The sequence below is a fragment of the Phyllopteryx taeniolatus genome, chromosome 20, assembly GCF_024500385.1.
Source record: "Phyllopteryx taeniolatus isolate TA_2022b chromosome 20, UOR_Ptae_1.2, whole genome shotgun sequence".
Classification (NCBI taxonomy): domain Eukaryota; kingdom Metazoa; phylum Chordata; class Actinopteri; order Syngnathiformes; family Syngnathidae; genus Phyllopteryx; species Phyllopteryx taeniolatus.
Window position 1 is genome coordinate 2,688,869 of NC_084521.1, and position 17,674 is coordinate 2,706,542.

Here is a 17,674-nt window from a genome sequence, read left to right on the forward strand (position 1 = left end):
TGTCATTAAACAAGTTGAAGTGAGGTTTAAAAGAACGAATGTGGCGATGTCATGTTGGTGCGTTTTGTACGCATGCGCAGTGTGCTCCATCGGCCTCCACCACTCAGTGCTTTCAGGCGCTTAAAAATGCGCTGGAAGCTCGTGAGTTCTCCTCTCCCGAGCTCAGTTCTTTACCATCAAAAGTCACCTTTCGGACTACGCTCGACACCTCCCGCTGGCAAGAATTTTTTTGGGGTGACGCTTCATCGCTCGGAGTCATCATTAAGCTACCGTGAGAAGAGCATTTTTGTTTGGGGTTTGAGGGCTTCGGGAGGTGGGAAGAGACAGACAAGCGGTTTTGGCTGCTGTTAGCCGTTAGCCGTTAGCCTAGTCGTGTGGGAGATTGCAGCGATGGCCGCTCTCTCGATGCTTTGCTGCCTTTCCTGTTTGTGCTTGGACACGTTTGCAACATTTGACTCCCAAGATTGTGGCGGCGCTTGACGTTGGTTCGCGAGCAGCAGGCGGCGTGGCTGGCGACAAGCGGCTAAAGCTGCTAACTGGCCGCGGCGTTGCTAACGTTACTTGAGCCGCGGATGGAACATTACGTAGTGATTTCGATGAGGGCTCGATTCGAAGTCGAGGGCGCCCGTCTTGCAGCTACTCGGGGATGATTTGACAGTTAAGTCTCACTGTCTGTGTGCTTAAGGAGGAGGCGAGCTTTGTTTTTGGACAGAGGGGTGCTGATGACGGGCTAAATTCAAGACGTGATGGCCAGAAAAGTCACTTCTAACGATGCTAAACATCATTTTGCTGTTTGTCCGACTTGATGTTTCAAGTACTTTTGTTTAAAACAAACACTGTGAGAAGGATGTCATGTCATCGTCAAGGCGGCATGCGTGCACGGGCACCGTGAGCAGATTGTTTTCGCTTATGAACAACATTCCCCCGGGTAGACAGTTCCAAGGTTCTCGGTTCGAATCCCGATTCCGGCCTTCCTGAGTGGAAGAAAACATTTCCCAGGCCATAATTGGCATGTCATAAAGTCAGTTGATTCCAATGAGCATAAGCGCAACAATTAATCGATTAATTGACAACTAATCGATCATCAAATGAATCGACAGCTATTTTGATGATCGATCAATCGCTTACAGTAGAGGTGTCAAAATGAAATGATTTAGCGACAACTAAATGATAATCAAATTAATTGACAATTTATGATAATTGATTAAACATTTAGAGCCTTTGGCGTAAAATTGTCGAAGTAATTTGATTTCAGGCTCTCAACAATAAATGTTCTCAGGTTTCTGTCGTCCCTCCTTAAAAGCATACTGATTAGCTTTTGTTTAATCAAAATAAGATATTTGCAAACATCTGGTTGGAAAACAATAATCAACATTTTTGTAGTAACTGAATCATGGTCAATGTATGGAAAAAGTAATAGGCAGTGTAATCAATTATGATTACATTTTATAATACCAAATAGACGACAGTAATAATTGCTCAATAAACAGTAATTGCAAAAAGCAAGATTTTGGGGAAAATAAACAAGTAACATTTCTAGAAGAATTGATTTTAAAAGTGAAAAAAAATACAAATTTAAAATGTTCGATAGTGAGGAGACCCAATAATCGGTATAGAAGATGGACGGATTGATGTCTTGATGGTCACAAACGTAAGGCGCCTTGTTGCAATGCAACTTCAAAAATGTGTTTGTGACTGCAAATATGAATGAAAAGCTTCACTGCTGCTAGTGTGTCACATGTTGTCACCGTCAAGCTATGCTGGCGCTTGGAAAATGCGCGTTCTCGGAAATGGGAAGGACAGCAGTGGCAGCGAGTAAGGAGTTCCCAGTGAAAGGAGATCACAGGACTCCATTTGCTGGTCGACACTAGAACCTGAAAGGAAGAAAATCATCGGTTTCAAGTTGCCGGTGACTTTCAATTTGTTCCTGGGTCAAATTGTAAACAGGAAACGTTATTTTTTTATTTATTATTTTTTTTTTATTTTTTTTAAGTAACGTTATTAACAGTCATTCAAGTGAAGCGCTGTTAATATTAAAACAAGAATAAATATTCCTCGGGGGTGTTGGTCATCTGCGTTTCCCTGTGGAGCGTGTGACTCATCCCAGCTGCGCTCGTCGTCTCCCGCAGGCCGCCGCTGATGTCGTGGTGTTGTGACGCATGTCCCGCGTCCCCCGGTGCCTCCTCGCCGCCGCATGACTTCTAACCTCCAACCTCGCCACCTTCCTCTGGAGCCCACGAGTGTCTCCTCTTGCCTTTCGCCTCGCCGCCAAGGAGCCGCTGAGCGACTGGCCTTGGACCCGTGGAGCTGTCGGATCCCCTTTCCTCCTCCTCCTCCCACTCCCAGAATCCCCCACAGGTCGCTGGTCTTTCTTTCTGGTGGTATCGAGCCCAGTTGGGCCGGCCGTGCGCACTCTTCAAAACTGGGGCGCGATTCGTGTGATGCGACCATGTCGGGTCTGGGCGAGCGCCGGCCGGTCAACGCGGACTACGCCGTCTCCCTGCTGGAGCAGCTCAAGTTCTTCTACGAGCAGAAGCTGCTGACGGACGTGGTGCTGCTGGTGGACGACACCGAGTTCCCGTGCCACAAGATGGTGCTGGCTGCGTGCAGCTCTTACTTCAGGTCAGGATGTGTGCTCGCTTTTCAAGAAAAAATACAACCCTCATTATTCACGGGGCTAAGGCACCAACACACGCTCCAATAGGGAAATTTGCATATAGAAAACCAAATAATTTCACTTGTATTTAACTTAACTTCATTTATTAAGTTCAATACATATGTTTGTTTAAGAACTATTTGTTTTTAAACATTTATTAAGTTCAAATATTAGTTTATGTGCAGTACATTTTAATTGAATCATTTAAGTTTTTTATTTTCCTGTATTTAAGCACAGGTTTATCTTCAGTGTGCATAATGTTACAGTTGCTGACAAAAATATTACATCACACCATTGTCTTGTTTTTGAATACTTTAGCCTACCACGCTACTTTATTTCAATGTTGGTCATGATGATGGTAATTAAAGAGCCAAGTATTTTTTAGGTGGTTTTAGTTACCCAACCTTTATTCTGCCAAGGCACATATTACAGCACAATAGCGAACAAAAATGTCATAATTATTTGCTGTACTGTACTTTTGCAACAGGTGGATACACAGGTTAATTATACCTGGCATTATACATCGCTGGCATTGATACTACAATCGTTTCTAGTAAATAACCTTCCTCTGGCGCATCAGCTGTTTGCCAGAAGCCACAAAAGGAGCGAGGCAGCAGGGAGCCATCTTGGAGCGTTACACACAGAGCACAAAAATACGCAGTCCCACCTGATTAGGTCACTTTTTCACTCATGGGTTTCATGTTGTACAGAAAATTTCACGAGTAGGGGAATTCTACACTAAGGCACAGCATCCTCGAGGGCCGGTGTGTACGTGCTGGATGGCGGGGGTGAAGTGGTGGGGTTCTGAAAGCCAGTTAGTTACACGGGTGCTGTGAGTGTAGATGACCTGCACTTGTACACACCATTCCCTCAAGGCCCTCTGGAGGCCTCATTTGTTGCTTGCATAATGGCGCCCGTGTGTGCGTGCACTGCAGCAAATGTGACGGGGCAGCAGCTTCATCCCCAATGGACGATACCTCTCATTTCCTTACCGATATTATACGCAGCAGAATGGACAAAGCGTTAGGCCTGTGCAGTATGGCCTGAAAATAAAATCCCCGATATTTTTGGGGCATGAATTCATTTGAATACATTTGTTTTTTTCTATTTCCCCATGTTTTGAACAAGGTTTTCCAGGTTTCCAACATGTGACTAAATCACTGCTTTTGTGATGTACAACTGCGCATCATGATTTTGGAAATGTTCAACTTGATTGACATGGCTTATGTTCCATGTGTATAAATAAATACAATACTCAAAATTTAGAATTATTGAAAATTAGTATACAAATATTGATTGATGTGTCCTGTATCGGAAGTGTGGCTATTTCAGTGGCCAACCTGCCCACACTGGAAGAGTCAATCTGTGATCTCCCACCCCACCACCCTTTCGCCGTGTGTGGGCCCGTCCCTTCCTCCACCCGGCATGCATTCCAAGAAATTGCCCCCCTCCCCCTGTCCAAAAATCACCCCTCTCCCCTACTGTTTCCCATGCACTTATCTGGTGTGAACATGAGAGGCATTTCCCCTTCAGGGTTCAGAGGTGTCGCACCGCTTCCTCTTAAATGCCACTCGGTCCTCCTTTGTCCCTCGCTGGCCTCCCATCAAGCGCACACACGCGCGCCTCGCTTTGGGTGACCGAGCGCTTTGACGACTACGTTGCCGACGAGAGTATGGTCACATAGGTCCCACTGTGAGATGGAAGAAGAAGAAGAAAAGAGCTGGGGGGCTGTGGGGGCTTTTGCTACAGGCTTACGTAATTCATCATGGCAGATTTTAACCTCGCGCACCACCGCTACCACCCCAATGTGAGCAACAATGCCCCCTCCTGCCTCTCAGCGTTCAGTACACACTTGAAAAGTGCATCCGTGTCGGTGGCTCTCCTTTCCCACATGCGAGTGCATCACAGTAAGTGTACTTTACAAACCCATAATAAACACTCTTCACTGTTTTCAATGGTGAGTTCCAACTGTTTCTGATACAGTGCCACCTGTCGTCATAATGTTGCACTTGCTGTTAAAATGACAACTTTGTGCAGTTCTGTGGGGAAAAAACTGATTATAGAGAATACCTAAAATAATTTTGTGATGACGAAGTTACTTAAACAGTTTATTTTTCTTGCAAAGGTGTCAGACAACCAACATAGTGACAGTATGTCAAGTATTTGGTCCAGGCATATTTTTATACCTCCCAATACCATATGTCAATAGTTTAGACCAGGGGTGTTGAACTCATTTTTGTCACGAGCCACATTGTTGTTACGATTTGCCTCAGAAGGCCAATATGACAGTGAAACCATACCTCATCGTATTCTTGGATATACACAACACATTAAGGGCTAACTAGTTTTTAAATCAGAAGACAAGGATAATAGTTTGTTCAACTATTGGTCAAGTTACTGTAAAAAGGGGTTTGGTAACAGAAAAATGCCATATCCCAACATTATTTATTACATGACAATTTGGAATTTGGGTACAGATTTTAGCAAGAATCACAGAAGTTGACGCACATGATTTGCTTTCGCGGGCCACATAAAATGATGTGGCCGGCCGCATCTGGCCCCCGGGCCTTGAGTTTGACACCTATGGTTCAGACCGATGCAGACGGACGGCATTGGGGGAAGCACAGCACGGAGGGTCTCACACCTTCCTCATTGGAAATCCGTGCGGATTTGTCATACCTTTACAGTCACTGTTGTTTTGACCAGTATTCACGCTCCTGTAATCTAATCAACGCAAGTGTTACGATTCACTTTTGAAGCCCAATGAACACTACTGAGGGATGTCGAATCATAACAGATTCACATTTTTCGTGACATCTTCGCTGGTCAAATAACTGTTTTCATGATGTCAGACCTTTCAGAGCCGGAGGCGGCCCATAATAAATTATACATGCAGATAAACCTCTGATAATTGTTGATTTGTGTGTGTGTCTGTGCATGCGCAGAGCGATGTTCATGGGCGGCCTGAGCGAGAGCAAGCAGACGCACGTCAGCCTGCGCAATGTGGACGCCGCCACGCTGCAGATCATCATCACGTACGCCTACACGGGCCACCTGGCCATCAGCGACAGCACCGTGGAGCCGCTCTACGAGACCGCCTGCTTCCTGCAGGTCAGCCGGCCGCCGCCGTAGACGTCCTTAAGCGTGGCCATATTGGATGTGGCGAAGTGCCGTGATTGTTGATGAGGCCTTACTTTTGTGCTGCTCAGATGTAGCGCCTTACTGAATTGACATCAAAGCATTTAAATTGATATGGAATCGAAACCGAATTGAAATTGAATTGTAAGGTTCTTAACAATACCCAGGCCTACCCCCTCTAATGTCGCTGCGCTGCCCGTCCAGGTGGAGGACGCCCTGCTGCAGTGCCGCGACTACCTAGTAAAGAAGATCAACCCAGAGAACTGCGTACGCATGCTGAGCATCGGCGACCTGTTCAGCTGCAGCGAGCTGAAGCAGAGCGCCAAGCGCATGGTGGAGCACAAGTTTCCCACGGTGTACCGGCAGGACTCCTTCCTGCAGCTGTCGCACGAGCTCCTCGTCGACGTGCTGAGCAGCGACAACCTCAATGTGGAGAAGGAAGAGACGGTGCGCGAGGCGGCCATGCTGTGGCTGGAGTACAACATGGAGGCGCGCTCGCAGCACCTGTCGTCGGTGCTCAGCCAGATCCGCATCGACGCGCTCTCCGAGGTGACGCAGCGCGCCTGGTTCCAGGGCCTGCCACCCAACGACAAGTCTGTGGTGGTGCAAGGCCTCTACAAGTCCATGCCAAAGTTCTTCAAGCCACGCCTGGGCATGACCAAGGAGGAGATGCTCATCTTCATGGAGGCGCTGTCGGAGACGCCGGGCGTGCGTGTGATGATGCCGTCGGTTCCCGCCGCAATGGTGTGCTACAGCCCACAGGCCGAGAAGGTCTACAAGCTGTGCAACCCGCCGCAGAACCTGCAGAAGGTGGGCACGCTGGTCACGCCCGACAACGACGTATTCATCGCCGGCGGCGAAGTGGTGCTGGAGAACGCCTTCGGCCGTGGCGGCGGCCTGCAGGTGGTGGTGGACGCAGTGGACAGCTTCTTCTGGCTGGACGCCCAGCAGAACACCTGGGTGGCCAAGACACCCATGTTGTGCGCCCGCCTCAAGCCCTCGCTGGTGTACTGCGACGGCTGCATCTACGCGGTGGGCGGCGACAACGTGGGCGGCGAGCTCAACAGACGCACGGTGGAGCGCTACGACTGCCAGAAGGACGAGTGGAGCATGGTGAGCCCGCTGCCGCTGGCGTGGAGCTGGAGCACATGCGTGGTGGCGCACGACTGCATCTACGTGCTGACACACGACCTCATGTACTGCTACCTGCCGCGCGCCGACGCCTGGGTGGAGATGGCCTTGCGCAAGACCAGCCGCTGCTACGCTTCGGCCGCCGCCTTCGGGGACCTCATCTTCTACCTGGGCGGCCTGCACATGGCCGGAAGCTCGGGCGGCGGCGGCACACGCCTGCCGCCCGGCGCCACCGACAGCCCCTCGGTGGCCGTGGAGATCTACGACGTCAACAAGAACGAGTGGCGCCAGGCCGCCAACATCCCAGCCAAGCGCTACTCTGACCCGTGCGTGCGCGCCGTGGTGCTGCTGGACGGGCTGTGCATCTTCCTGCGCGAGACGCACATGCACGAGCGGCCCAAGTATGCCATCTACCAGTACGATGTGGAGCTGGACCGCTGGTACCTGCGGCAGCCAGTGTCCGAGCGCGTGCTATGGGAGCTGGGCGACAACTTTCACTGCGCTGTCGGCAAGCTGTACCCGTCCTGCCTGGAGGAGTCCCCGTGGAAGCCGCCCGCCTACCTCTTCTCGCCCGACAGCGCCGAGGAGTTCGACGTGGACGGCGAGCTGCTCCCCCTCGTATAGCTCTGAAGCGCCCCCCAGGGTGGGAGGGGGGCAAGCGAACCCTCAAAGCACGCGGCGACGGCTCGCAAACATAAAGGACGTCCTAGTAATCTTTTCTTTCCTTCTTGAACTCATGACGCAGCGTGGCGGACGGGTGGTTAGCGCGTCTGCCTCGCAGTTTCCCGCGTGGAGTTTGCATGTTCTCCCCATGGTTGCGTGGGCACTCCGGCTTCTTCCCACATTCCAAGAACATGCATGCTAGCGCAATTGAAGACTCTAAATTGGCCAAAAGGTTTTAATGTGTTTGTCTATACACTACTCGCAAAAAGTTAATACAGTGAATAGTGAAAGTCTGTAAGTAATTGACACCCCCCTAAAAGGTTTGTAATTGCTATTGGATGCCGCAAGATGGTGGCAAAGCACTACTTATGTCTAAATGGAAATCCCCAACTTACTTCAACATACTTCCCTGGCACCACAATGTCACCAGGTGGCACTGAGCTGCGAATATGCGCAAATGTCGGGATGAACCTAAAATGCTCTAGATCCTCCCAGGTGAACTTGAATTGACCTTATGTAAACTTTTGTTCACTGATTCAGTACCTTATTGCGAAACTTGCCATTCTCAGATTCACAGCAGGTGTCTGATCCGTCAAAGTTTCCAAGGATGTCCGCTCGTATGCCTTTCTGTGACTCTTCCGGTCATGACACTGTTACACTCTAGGGTCAGTTGCCTATAGCTGCAGTAGCGAGGCTTCAGACAGGATGTTCTCACAGGGAAGTGGCCACTGAGTTTCATCAGCAGGTTGCGACAGATACTGGAAGTGTCACTGAAAGGTATACTGGTGTACAGAAGGTCAAATTGAGTTTACGTGTAAAAGTTATCGTACATTTTAGGTACATCCTAAAATTTTCCCCCAATATACATTACTTTTTCGTGACTAGTTCATGTGTCCTGCTATTGGCCAGGTGTGCCCCGCCTCTCGCCCAAAGTTGGCTGGGATAGGCTCCAGCTCACCTACAACCCAAACGAGGACGAATGCTACAGCAAGTGGACTGATGGCTCATCTCTGGCCCTGCCCCTATTTTGTTTTTATTTTTGAGGGGTGACGCGGCAAGGGCGACTGCAGGTCCAGTCGCTCGCCCGCCGTGCCCTCGGCCACGCCCACTGCACCCGGAGCCTTCCACACAACCGTCAGTCTACGCCTCACGCTACGCTGATCTTGCTCACTCACACACACCTACTATCAGCATTTCTCATTTCCAAGCTGCTGAAGTATATATATTATATATATATATATATATATATATATATATATAATATATATGATAAAATATATATTTTTCATATGTTTAAAACGTGTTATTGGAGGGAGGGCGGGGGGGGGTTACCAGGTCTATTTTGTATTAGTCTTTTTTATTTTTATTTTTTATTTAATATCAGAAATTACTGTAGTGTGACTGTGGCTAGAAGTCAGTCCTTTCGTCCGCTATCGTTTTTCCTGGAGGAAAAGGTACCGTGAAGCAAGCGTGTGGGGCCAGCCCGGGGGCTTGTTGCTATGGAAACCAGCCCCTGGCAACCACTACCATTAGTCTGGCCGGGTGGGGGGGACCTTAAACTCATGAGCACAGGTGTTTCATGGCAGATGTTTTGAGCATGTTTGGCTGCATCGTATTCCTTTGGCACTGTATTTTCAATGAACATTAATTTATTAAAAAGCATACCAAAAAATACTTTTTCCTCATTTCCATAATGTTCATTTTAAGAAGAAAAACCTTAAGCTTTAGCTTGGAGATACCCTTAAATGACAAAAGGCTGTGGTGTTCTTTTTAATACAGCAATATAGTTTGACATCTTTTTACATTACAAGCATCTGTCAAGAAAATATTCTGTGGATCTGAATACACATTACATTTTTTTTTAAAATTAAAAAATAAAATGTAATCGGAGGAATTAAAAAAAATAATAAAAGCAGCTTGACTTTGTTTACAATTAAATATAAATAAGAATGCCCAAAGGGAAGAAAAACATTCCTTAAGATGACATGCACACACTATACTGTATTTAAATTTGTCACGAAGCATAAAGTTACATGACAAGAAATGACAGTCATACAAGTTAAGGTCGCAAACATCAGGACTTTCTCCAGTGTCCAGACAAACCATGAACAGATATTTTTTGGGATTTATGAACGTCATACACAAATAAGATCATTTAGATCAATAACGGCAGAAAAAAAGCCAAACTCGACGAGCCGGTGAAAGTTGTCAGTTTTGGAGGTTGAGTTACACAAAGATTCGTGTCATAACAATGTGGCTGGTCACGTAACTGCATTTCCTGCCTCCTGCCCCCTTCTAAAAAATATTTTTATATTTAAAATTAACAAATGTGAATGATCTGTTACTCATCGGCTCCAGCATGTTAAACTCGCTCATGAGGATAACCTAAATATTGTATAAAAGGGGAATTTGCTCAAGAAAAAAAAAACTACAAAAAATATATTCCTGACTGATAAAAATTGTGAAATGAATAAATTGTTAGCAAATCTTTACATCAACTTCAAATGTGAATGCTGAATTGGTCAACACAAAATTTTCCCATTTTGTGTTGACCAAGCAGCGGGTTGACCGAGACAACTGCCCTGTTACCATGACAACTAGACTGTTACCAAGGCAACCACAATGTTCTGACAGAAGCTGGGCTGTTGTAGTGGCAAACAGGGACGGTATGGAAGCTACAGCATGTGGCGTCCGTCACAGGAAGTGATGTGAACAGCGCGGTCACATCGGCGCCACCTTCCTGTCAACACGTCGAGTCTCTGCTAGCGGCGGGGGGGAACCAACCTGATGCAGGCTGGTCAGGGTTCAGCCTGGCCCGCGGCAGCATCCGGCTGGGACACGGCGGCGGGCTGCGCCAGGGTGGAGAACCAGGACGACATGACTGATTTGGCGCTGGTTAAGGCTCCGCCCACTGACTGACCTGAGAGCACAAGATGGTGGACGGCCAGCAATCGGCCAATCAGAGTGAGTCAAGTGAATTTTCTTCAGACAGCCGTCCTCTGCATATTTCCATGATATACAGAACCCAATATAGAATACAGAAATTCAGATTCTACAATATTTGGAACAAAAGTATTCACTGTGGTTCCTTCCACCTTTGTTACAGACTTATTACAAAATCTAATCTTTTCCTTAGGGTCAGAACATTTGATCAACATTTTTGCAAATGTATACTGTATATTTAAAGTATTTTTTTATGTTGCCATAACAGGGTGTATGTTGTGTGTAAATTTGAGCGTTCTTACCAACGGCCTTCCCGGTCTGGACCACGCTCCTGCTGGTGGTCATCATGGCGTTCCCGATCTTTTTGCCTCGCTCGCTGTTGTGTACTGAGCTGCAGATAAAACACACAAAGTCCTTGTGATGGATGTCAAGTTTGTGTGAGGTGTATTTTGTGTCAGCGTGACACAAGATTGTAGATCGGAGCTGGGCAAACTTGAATCTTTAAGGGCCAAATTAGATCTTGAAAACGGACAAATAGACTGGGTAATTTCTGGATAAACTCGTAAAATAGCAATGTATTTTAAAAATGAAACACTACTTGGCATGGTGTGTCCAAACGTTTGACTGGTAGGGTATATCAAATATTTTTTAAAACATAATAATACACTAATTTACTCTTATTTTTGAATATTTTTCAAAAATAATTTAACTAATTGTTTCACCATTTAATAAAACAAAAATGCTTTAAATTTGTGTGTGTAAAACAGTTTCTTTTAATAATGACTTAAAATAATTAATTTCTAATATCTGATAAAAAAATAAATAATCAATGAAAATCGTAAATCTGTATTTGTATTTATGTATTTACTGTATTTGTAATTATTTAAAACCCTTTTCACAAGAGATATAGACTTAAAAAAATAATACGTACGTAACCGGCCGCCGGTTGTCAGCGCGTTTGTTTGTCTTCAATTAAGCGAACGTGTTTTTGGAATGTGTGAGGAAAAATGCGAGCACGCCTACGCCACACAGGAAGGAAGTGGGCGGGACTCACTGTGACAGACGCAGTTTGACGTCGGCGACGCTGTACTGTCCCTGGAAAGGATGTCTGCGGCACACAAGGAGAAGAGCACAGCACGTTTGTTGCACAAGGCATGGTAGGGCTAACATGAATCCATTGGATCCATTATTTTAAGTTTATTTACGTAATTGACCCCACCCCTAAAAATATTTATAATTGCCTATAGGTGCCACAAGATGGTGGCAAAGTACTACTTTTCTATTAGACAGGGTGAAGGCCTGACTAAATGAAACTCCTCCCCTCACTTCAACATAACTCCTTGGCACCAAAGCAATACTTGTATATTAGACAGGGCTTTGGCCTGAGCACCAAAACAAAAAAAACAAAAAACAAAATAATAGTTTTTTTTTTTAACCTATTTTCCTTTTTTTTTCCCCCAGTGGATTCAAATTGGATTATTTTTTTTTTTTAGACGAAATCGGAGGTTGGAATTTAAGGCCATATGGGGCAGCCGGAGCAGATGATGACAAAGAGGTCGGCGGTGGCGTTACCCCGGCGTGACGGCAGCCATGGCGGCGTGCTTGTTGCTGTGCCACAGGCAGTAGTTGTGTGTGACCTTCCAGGCGGCGATAAAGGGGGCGCCGTAATCCGCCAGCAGCCTCTCGTTATCTGCGACAGAAGATGTCCTTGTTGATGAGGTATCACAATGTTTTGTTCCATGATATTCTATTAATTTATTCCCAAGAATTGATTCTCTTCATTTTATAGCATTTCTCTTGGCTGCACTGCTTTCAGTATGTGTATCGTAGATTTGCATTTTTTTTGTCCAACCAGATTTGAGCTGTGTTCTCATGTCAATCTAGTCTGCCAACGATCTTCAGACTCAGTAGTACTGGCCCATGTAACCTCACCTTTTATGTTTTTGTGAAGTTATTAGACTAATATTGATTGTAAACTGCTCTAGATCATATGGGTCATTTTCATATAATTTGGTATATAGATGTTACCTACACTAGTGTTTTTATATAATATTAATAAATTTGTTTGATTGCACCGTGACTCCTCCCACCTTGCTGCAAGCAGGACGCCAGCAGGGCGTGGAGGTAGAGCGCGAACTGCGCCCGGATCCACTCGTCGCCGCCCTCCCAGCCCGTCCCGTCCAAGAAGACGTCGTCGCGGTTCTCCGTCACGTGTTTGAGCAGGTAGTCGGCGAAGCGCAGGTCGGCCGTGGTCAGGCCCAGAACTTTGCGCAGCTCGCCGTCATGGATCTGGACGCTCCCCTACAGGAACACGTTTGAGCATTTATTCCAGATCCTTGTTATCCAGGCCTATGTACTATGATGCTCTTTGTGCTTACTAGTCATACAATTCAGCGCACTAGTAGAAAATTGACCTAAAGCTAGATGTCGAGGACAATGAATAAATGCTTCAAGGGGATTCCGTACTCGCCTCGTCCACCTCCACCACGGCGTCGCTCAGGTGCCTCTGCTGTCGGAACAAGATGTTGGTCGCCCCGCCGACGAAGCCGCGCACCGATACGTCCGACAGAAGGTGGTGCTGCTGCAGCGCCATGTACGGAAGACACAGGTAACCCTGCAATCCAGCACAGACGCTTCATTAGCCGCACATGCTAATATCGAAACAGCCCCACCACAATAAGCGCCATTTTTGTATTTTGTGATGTTGGCTGACAGCAGCGCAAGGGTTTCTCTCCGGATTAACTAATTGAGACTCGCGTTTACTTTGGTGAAGATGGCGAGCGGCATGCCGTACTGGTCCTCCTCCAGACCCGACAGCAGGCCCTGGGTGACGCCGACCTGTCCCCCGAGCGGCTGCACCGTGATGGGCACCTCGGCCCCCGGCCCCTCCCCCTCGGCCGTCTGCTTGGGCCCCTCGTCCAGCACGCTGGGGTCCAGCGTCTCCCAGTCGCTCTCCGAAGACTCGGGGGACGTGCGGGAGGGCGGCTTGAGTTGGGGGTCGGTGCCGTTAGCGGAGAACGACGAGCCGACGTCCCCCTCGCCCCTCAGCTCCGAGGCCGACACGGACACGAACTCCTCGGCCGCCGGGTTCGAGTCCTCGGACACGCTGCTCTTTGGCCGGTAGTGGGACGAGTCCACCAGGCCGTGCTCCATCATGCCTACACGCGCGCACAAATACACACACGATGACGGACGCTGGACCTAATGGCGTGACCGCCGTGTGAGCGTCACGCACCTGGGAACAACGACAGGACGGTCATCAGCGTTCCCACCAGTCTGCTGACGGGCGACACATAGAAGAGCACCTACGGAGGCCACCGGCTGTCACTCACAAACGAGCCACATCGACAGGATCTTGTGTGTGTGTGTGTGTGTGAGATTGACCGTCACCTTCTTCTCCAGCAGGATGAGTTTGAAGAGGATAAGAACCTGTGGAGAGAGTAGAAGATACTTTGTATTTTGACATGTCGTTTGCTTGCCACGCGTGGTAGTACATTTTTCATTTCGTGAACTTTAGCCGTCCTAATACTTTTGTTCAAATTTTACATTCCCTGCCCATATCGTCTACCTTGTGTCTGAAGTGCAGGATGAGATCTCGCGGTGACAAGCCTGCAGAAAGAAGAACGCGCTCATCACCAATGACGCAAGGAAGCGCAAACGAGGACATTTTGGCGCGAGCAGGATGTACCGAGGAAGACCTGCGAGCCGTCCAGAGTGGAACCCCTCAGGGAGCTGTTCATGTGCTCATAGAGTTCCTGCGCGGAAACGAGACAAACGTGAGTGGCGTCCACTTGTGAGGAGCGGAAGACCTTCGAAGACATTCTCACCTTCAGGATGGAGATTTGGGAGAAGTCTTTCTCCTCAAAGTATGCGTGTGTGATCAGCTGCAGTTTGGCTTGCAGAAGACCGAACAGAGGCTGCGCAAACAACAACTTTTTGTGTGGAGACACGTTTTGGGACACAACTCTTAATCAGTCAATCAATCAGATGAGTCCTGGAGCACACCATATTTACACTTCCTGTAGGTGTCCTAATACTTAAAGTAAATACTTTAAAAAAAAAAATAATGTACCGGCATTACCAGATAACTAGCAACCCTTTATTGCTCAGTGACTGTTTTTGTCAATGTCTTTATGTCTCCAAAGTGTTCTCTGTCAATTGACTGTCTGTTGTCGTACTAGAGCGGCTCCAACTACCGGAGACAAATTCCTTGTGTGTTTTTTGGACATACTTGGCAAATAAAGATGATTCTGATTCTTATGTCTACATTTTTACAATGTTCACATTTCATGTACTTTGGGTATGCCAATACTTTAAAAAAAAAAAAAAAAAATCTACTTCTCACTTGCATATTTTCTTCACTTTTGACTTCCTGTAAGTGTCCCAATAGTTTTTGTCCAAATGTAAAATGTTTCTCTTCATGTACTTTCGGTGTTAGCATTAGCATTAGCACGCTAAGGTAGCGGGGCGCCTCACCACCCGGCTGAGCACGCAGACGCTCTTCTGCACCGTTTCCCGGGTGATGTCGGCCTGTCGGACCTTCAGCGCCTGAGGGCGGGAACCACGCAGAACTGTCACTGAAATGAATCTCTCACCGTCACCGTGGCAACCAGGCCTGACGGGACAAACGGCCCGACCGACCTTGGCCTCGATCTGCCGGTAGCACGACACGCCGTAGATGCACTTGGTGTCCCCGCCGAGGGGTGGCAGGTGGAAGTAGATGGTGTCTGCGGGACAAAGAGGGTCACATGTGAGAGGCGGTCATCTTTGACCGGCTGGATGGTTACGCCCACTTTTGACAGCATGGGTCATGTGACCTGAGACTCGCTTCCGGCTCTTGGTTTTGGACGTTTGCCTGGCGTGGCGGCAGGTCACATGAACGCAGCGTGACCAAGCAACAGTCTTCACTCTCAGCAGACTAAAAGTCTCACGTGTGTCGTACGAAGACGTGACACTGCATTGAATGCCACCGGATGGCGCTGGTTTTCCTTCCTTCTAAATTTCTATTTCATATTAGAAGCTTTATACCTTAACTTGACCAACTCAATACTGTCTTGAAACCCTAATTTCAAACCCTAACCCAGGCTTTAAACCCTAATTTGAAACCTTAACCTTTGTTTAAAACCCTAACCCAGATTTGAAACCCAAATTTGAAATTCTAACAAGGGCTCAAAACTTGTTTGAAGGCCTGATCATCATTTGAAACCCTTAAAAAAAACATGAACCTTTAGTTGTCCCTTTTACTTTTTCTTTAATATTTCTTTCATGAATGGATAGCTAGATAGAGTATACAAACCTTTTTGGGGGTTTTAAATACAAATAAAGTAGCGGTCAAATTCCCCATCGAAAGCATCAGTGCGTTCACTCGTACCTTCCTGGTAGTTGTGAGCTCCGTCGGGAAGCGCCAGGAAAGGGAGGTACTTCCACTCGTCGGGCAGCATGTTGCTATCGTGGCCCTCGCGCGGCATCAGCGGCGGGTATGAAAACTCCACCTGACGTTGGACAAACGAAAAAAAGAAGACACTTGAAACCGTGAAACTTAAGCGATCACGTTTGATTTGTGGTGCTTTCATCGCTCATTGGTTGCAATGCCAATTCCGATATTTGGCAGAAAACATTTCCGATAACCGATTAGTCTGCCGATTAACAAAAAAAATATATAATAAATAAAGTAACTTATTTTTTAGGTCTCGGAATACTTACAACAATGATATGAATTACAGGCAGAACATTTTACGCTACTTGGTGTTACTTTAGAACAGAGGAATTTTCAAGTACAAAGCATGAAAACGCTGAATCTCACCCAAAACTTTCTCCTGGTTGCCCTTCTGTTTGTTATACGATTCTGTGAATTACTGTTGTAAATGTTGGCGGTGAGCACGAGAACTGGGACAACCACATTCATTGAGTCAAGAAAGATGCGTATTGGATTGAAAGGAGTGAGAGCTCCCTCTAGTGGACAAATTGCGCAAGGACATCCTTCTGCGTGACACTTAACAGCATTTACTGTTTCATGAGAAATTAAGAATATACAGTATCGGCATTTCATCGGCACAACTCGGGCCGATTATGATGATTTTGAACACCGCCAATATCGGCCGATGAATCGGTTGGGCCTTTCTTGTCTTCTAGAAAATCAAATACGTGCTCCAATTGGCTTTCCCTTAGGAAAAATGAGGAGGAGGAGGAGGAGAAGAAGAAGAAGGTGCCTGCTGAAAGGCATTCACCCCAAGCGAGCGTCTTTTGTCACGCTCAAGGCAAAACGCCAACGTGGCCGCCTGACAGGTGTTAAGTTTGCAGAACAGGTTTAGTGTACAGAGGCCTCAATCAAAGCCCAGCTGGCAGGTTTGGGTTCAGACCAACAATGAAGGAGACACAGGAACAGCAAGATTGCCTGCGAGTAAACACACTTGAAGTTACTTGAAACCCTAGTCAGGGTTTAAAACCCTCCTATAAAATCCAAACCCTGTCTTCGAAGCCTACTTTGAAACCGGACCCCAGGCTAGAAACCCTTACTTTGAGACCCGAATGTTGCTGTGTGTCTGTTGTGCGACCACATGCAAGATGTGCAGGGCGTTACGTTACCACCAGAAAACAGCTGATGCATCTGCATCAACAACATCATCATCATCATCATCATCATCATCATCATCATCATCAACACTGCCTGCTTTCATGTGGAGGGATCGTAGCAGTTAGCATGTTGCTATCGCAGGGTAAGGAGGAGGCTGACGCACCTGGCAGCCCTTCTTGTGGTGGAAGGCGACCACCACGATGTGGAGCACCGGCCCCCGTGGCTCCATCCGCTACGTTTGGGCACTCCCACTCGCGGGGGGACGTTGTAAATTACAGCAGCGGCCGGGCCGCCGTTTAATCCCGACGCACCGCAGATGAGTGAAAGCGTACAAGATGACAAGTCCAGTGGTGCGTGCGACTGCTTTTCACTTCCGCCTGGTCAGAGCCAGGAAAAGAACCAAAGATGAGGATGATAATGATAGAGAATTCATGTCAAGCACTTCCGCTTCTACTCACACGACGCATAAATGACAATATCAAACCATTCTGGTGCTTTTATGTCTAAATCGTTGACGTTATGAGTATACGATATAAATTGTCTCTCCATGTAGCTGTTCTTATTGGTTT

At 47.2% G+C, this 17,674-nt stretch overlaps 2 protein-coding genes and 1 long non-coding RNA gene across 3 annotated transcripts; 2 read left to right on the plus strand and 1 right to left on the minus strand.

Moving 5' to 3' along the window:
- Nucleotides 1-4: 4 nt before the first annotated feature.
- kbtbd2 (kelch repeat and BTB (POZ) domain containing 2) lies at nt 5-8,771 on the plus strand. The gene is made up of 4 exons (XM_061758300.1): nt 5-271; nt 2,130-2,622; nt 5,602-5,767; nt 5,999-8,771. Exons 2-4 carry the CDS (start codon nt 2,195-2,197, stop codon nt 7,547-7,549), a joined length of 2,145 nt encoding a protein of 714 aa, XP_061614284.1. The 5' UTR covers nt 5-271; nt 2,130-2,194; the 3' UTR covers nt 7,550-8,771.
- Nucleotides 8,772-9,345: 574 nt separating this feature from the next.
- Nucleotides 9,346-17,490, minus strand: avl9 (AVL9 homolog (S. cerevisiase)). The gene is made up of 16 exons (XM_061758305.1): nt 17,269-17,490; nt 15,903-16,023; nt 15,173-15,258; nt 15,008-15,079; nt 14,359-14,448; nt 14,220-14,286; nt 14,100-14,140; nt 13,922-13,960; nt 13,767-13,836; nt 13,295-13,689; nt 13,002-13,145; nt 12,622-12,832; nt 12,104-12,221; nt 11,586-11,639; nt 10,834-10,922; nt 9,346-10,508 (listed from the first exon to the last, which is right to left on the minus strand). The coding sequence occupies exons 1-16, from the start codon at nt 17,332-17,334 to the stop codon at nt 10,387-10,389; spliced, it is 1,785 nt and encodes a 594-aa protein (XP_061614289.1). The 5' UTR covers nt 17,335-17,490; the 3' UTR covers nt 9,346-10,386.
- LOC133470219 (uncharacterized) lies at nt 10,425-12,161 on the plus strand. The gene is made up of 3 exons (XR_009785910.1): nt 10,425-10,552; nt 11,534-11,688; nt 12,025-12,161. It is a non-coding gene; the product is annotated as an uncharacterized LOC133470219 (long non-coding RNA).
- Nucleotides 17,491-17,674: the final 184 nt, after the last annotated feature.

Excerpts from the sequence above, each read along its gene's own strand:
- kbtbd2 (XM_061758300.1), top strand. The coding sequence starts at position 2,195 with ATGACTTCTAACCTCCAACCTCGCCACCTTCCTCTGGAGCCCACGAGT. Across the intron at positions 2,623-5,601 it reads GCGTGCAGCTCTTACTTCAG|AGCGATGTTCATGGGCGGCC; the intron begins GTCAGGATGTGT and ends GTGCATGCGCAG. Across the intron at positions 5,768-5,998 it reads AGACCGCCTGCTTCCTGCAG|GTGGAGGACGCCCTGCTGCA; the intron begins GTCAGCCGGCCG and ends CTGCCCGTCCAG.
- avl9 (XM_061758305.1), bottom strand. The coding sequence starts at position 17,334 with ATGGAGCCACGGGGGCCGGTGCTCCACATCGTGGTGGTCGCCTTCCAC. Across the intron at positions 13,690-13,766 it reads CGTCCTGTCGTTGTTCCCAG|GCATGATGGAGCACGGCCTG; the intron begins GTGCGTGACGCT and ends GCGCGCGTGTAG. Across the intron at positions 13,146-13,294 it reads CGCTCGCCATCTTCACCAAA|GGTTACCTGTGTCTTCCGTA; the intron begins GTAAACGCGAGT and ends GCTGGATTGCAG.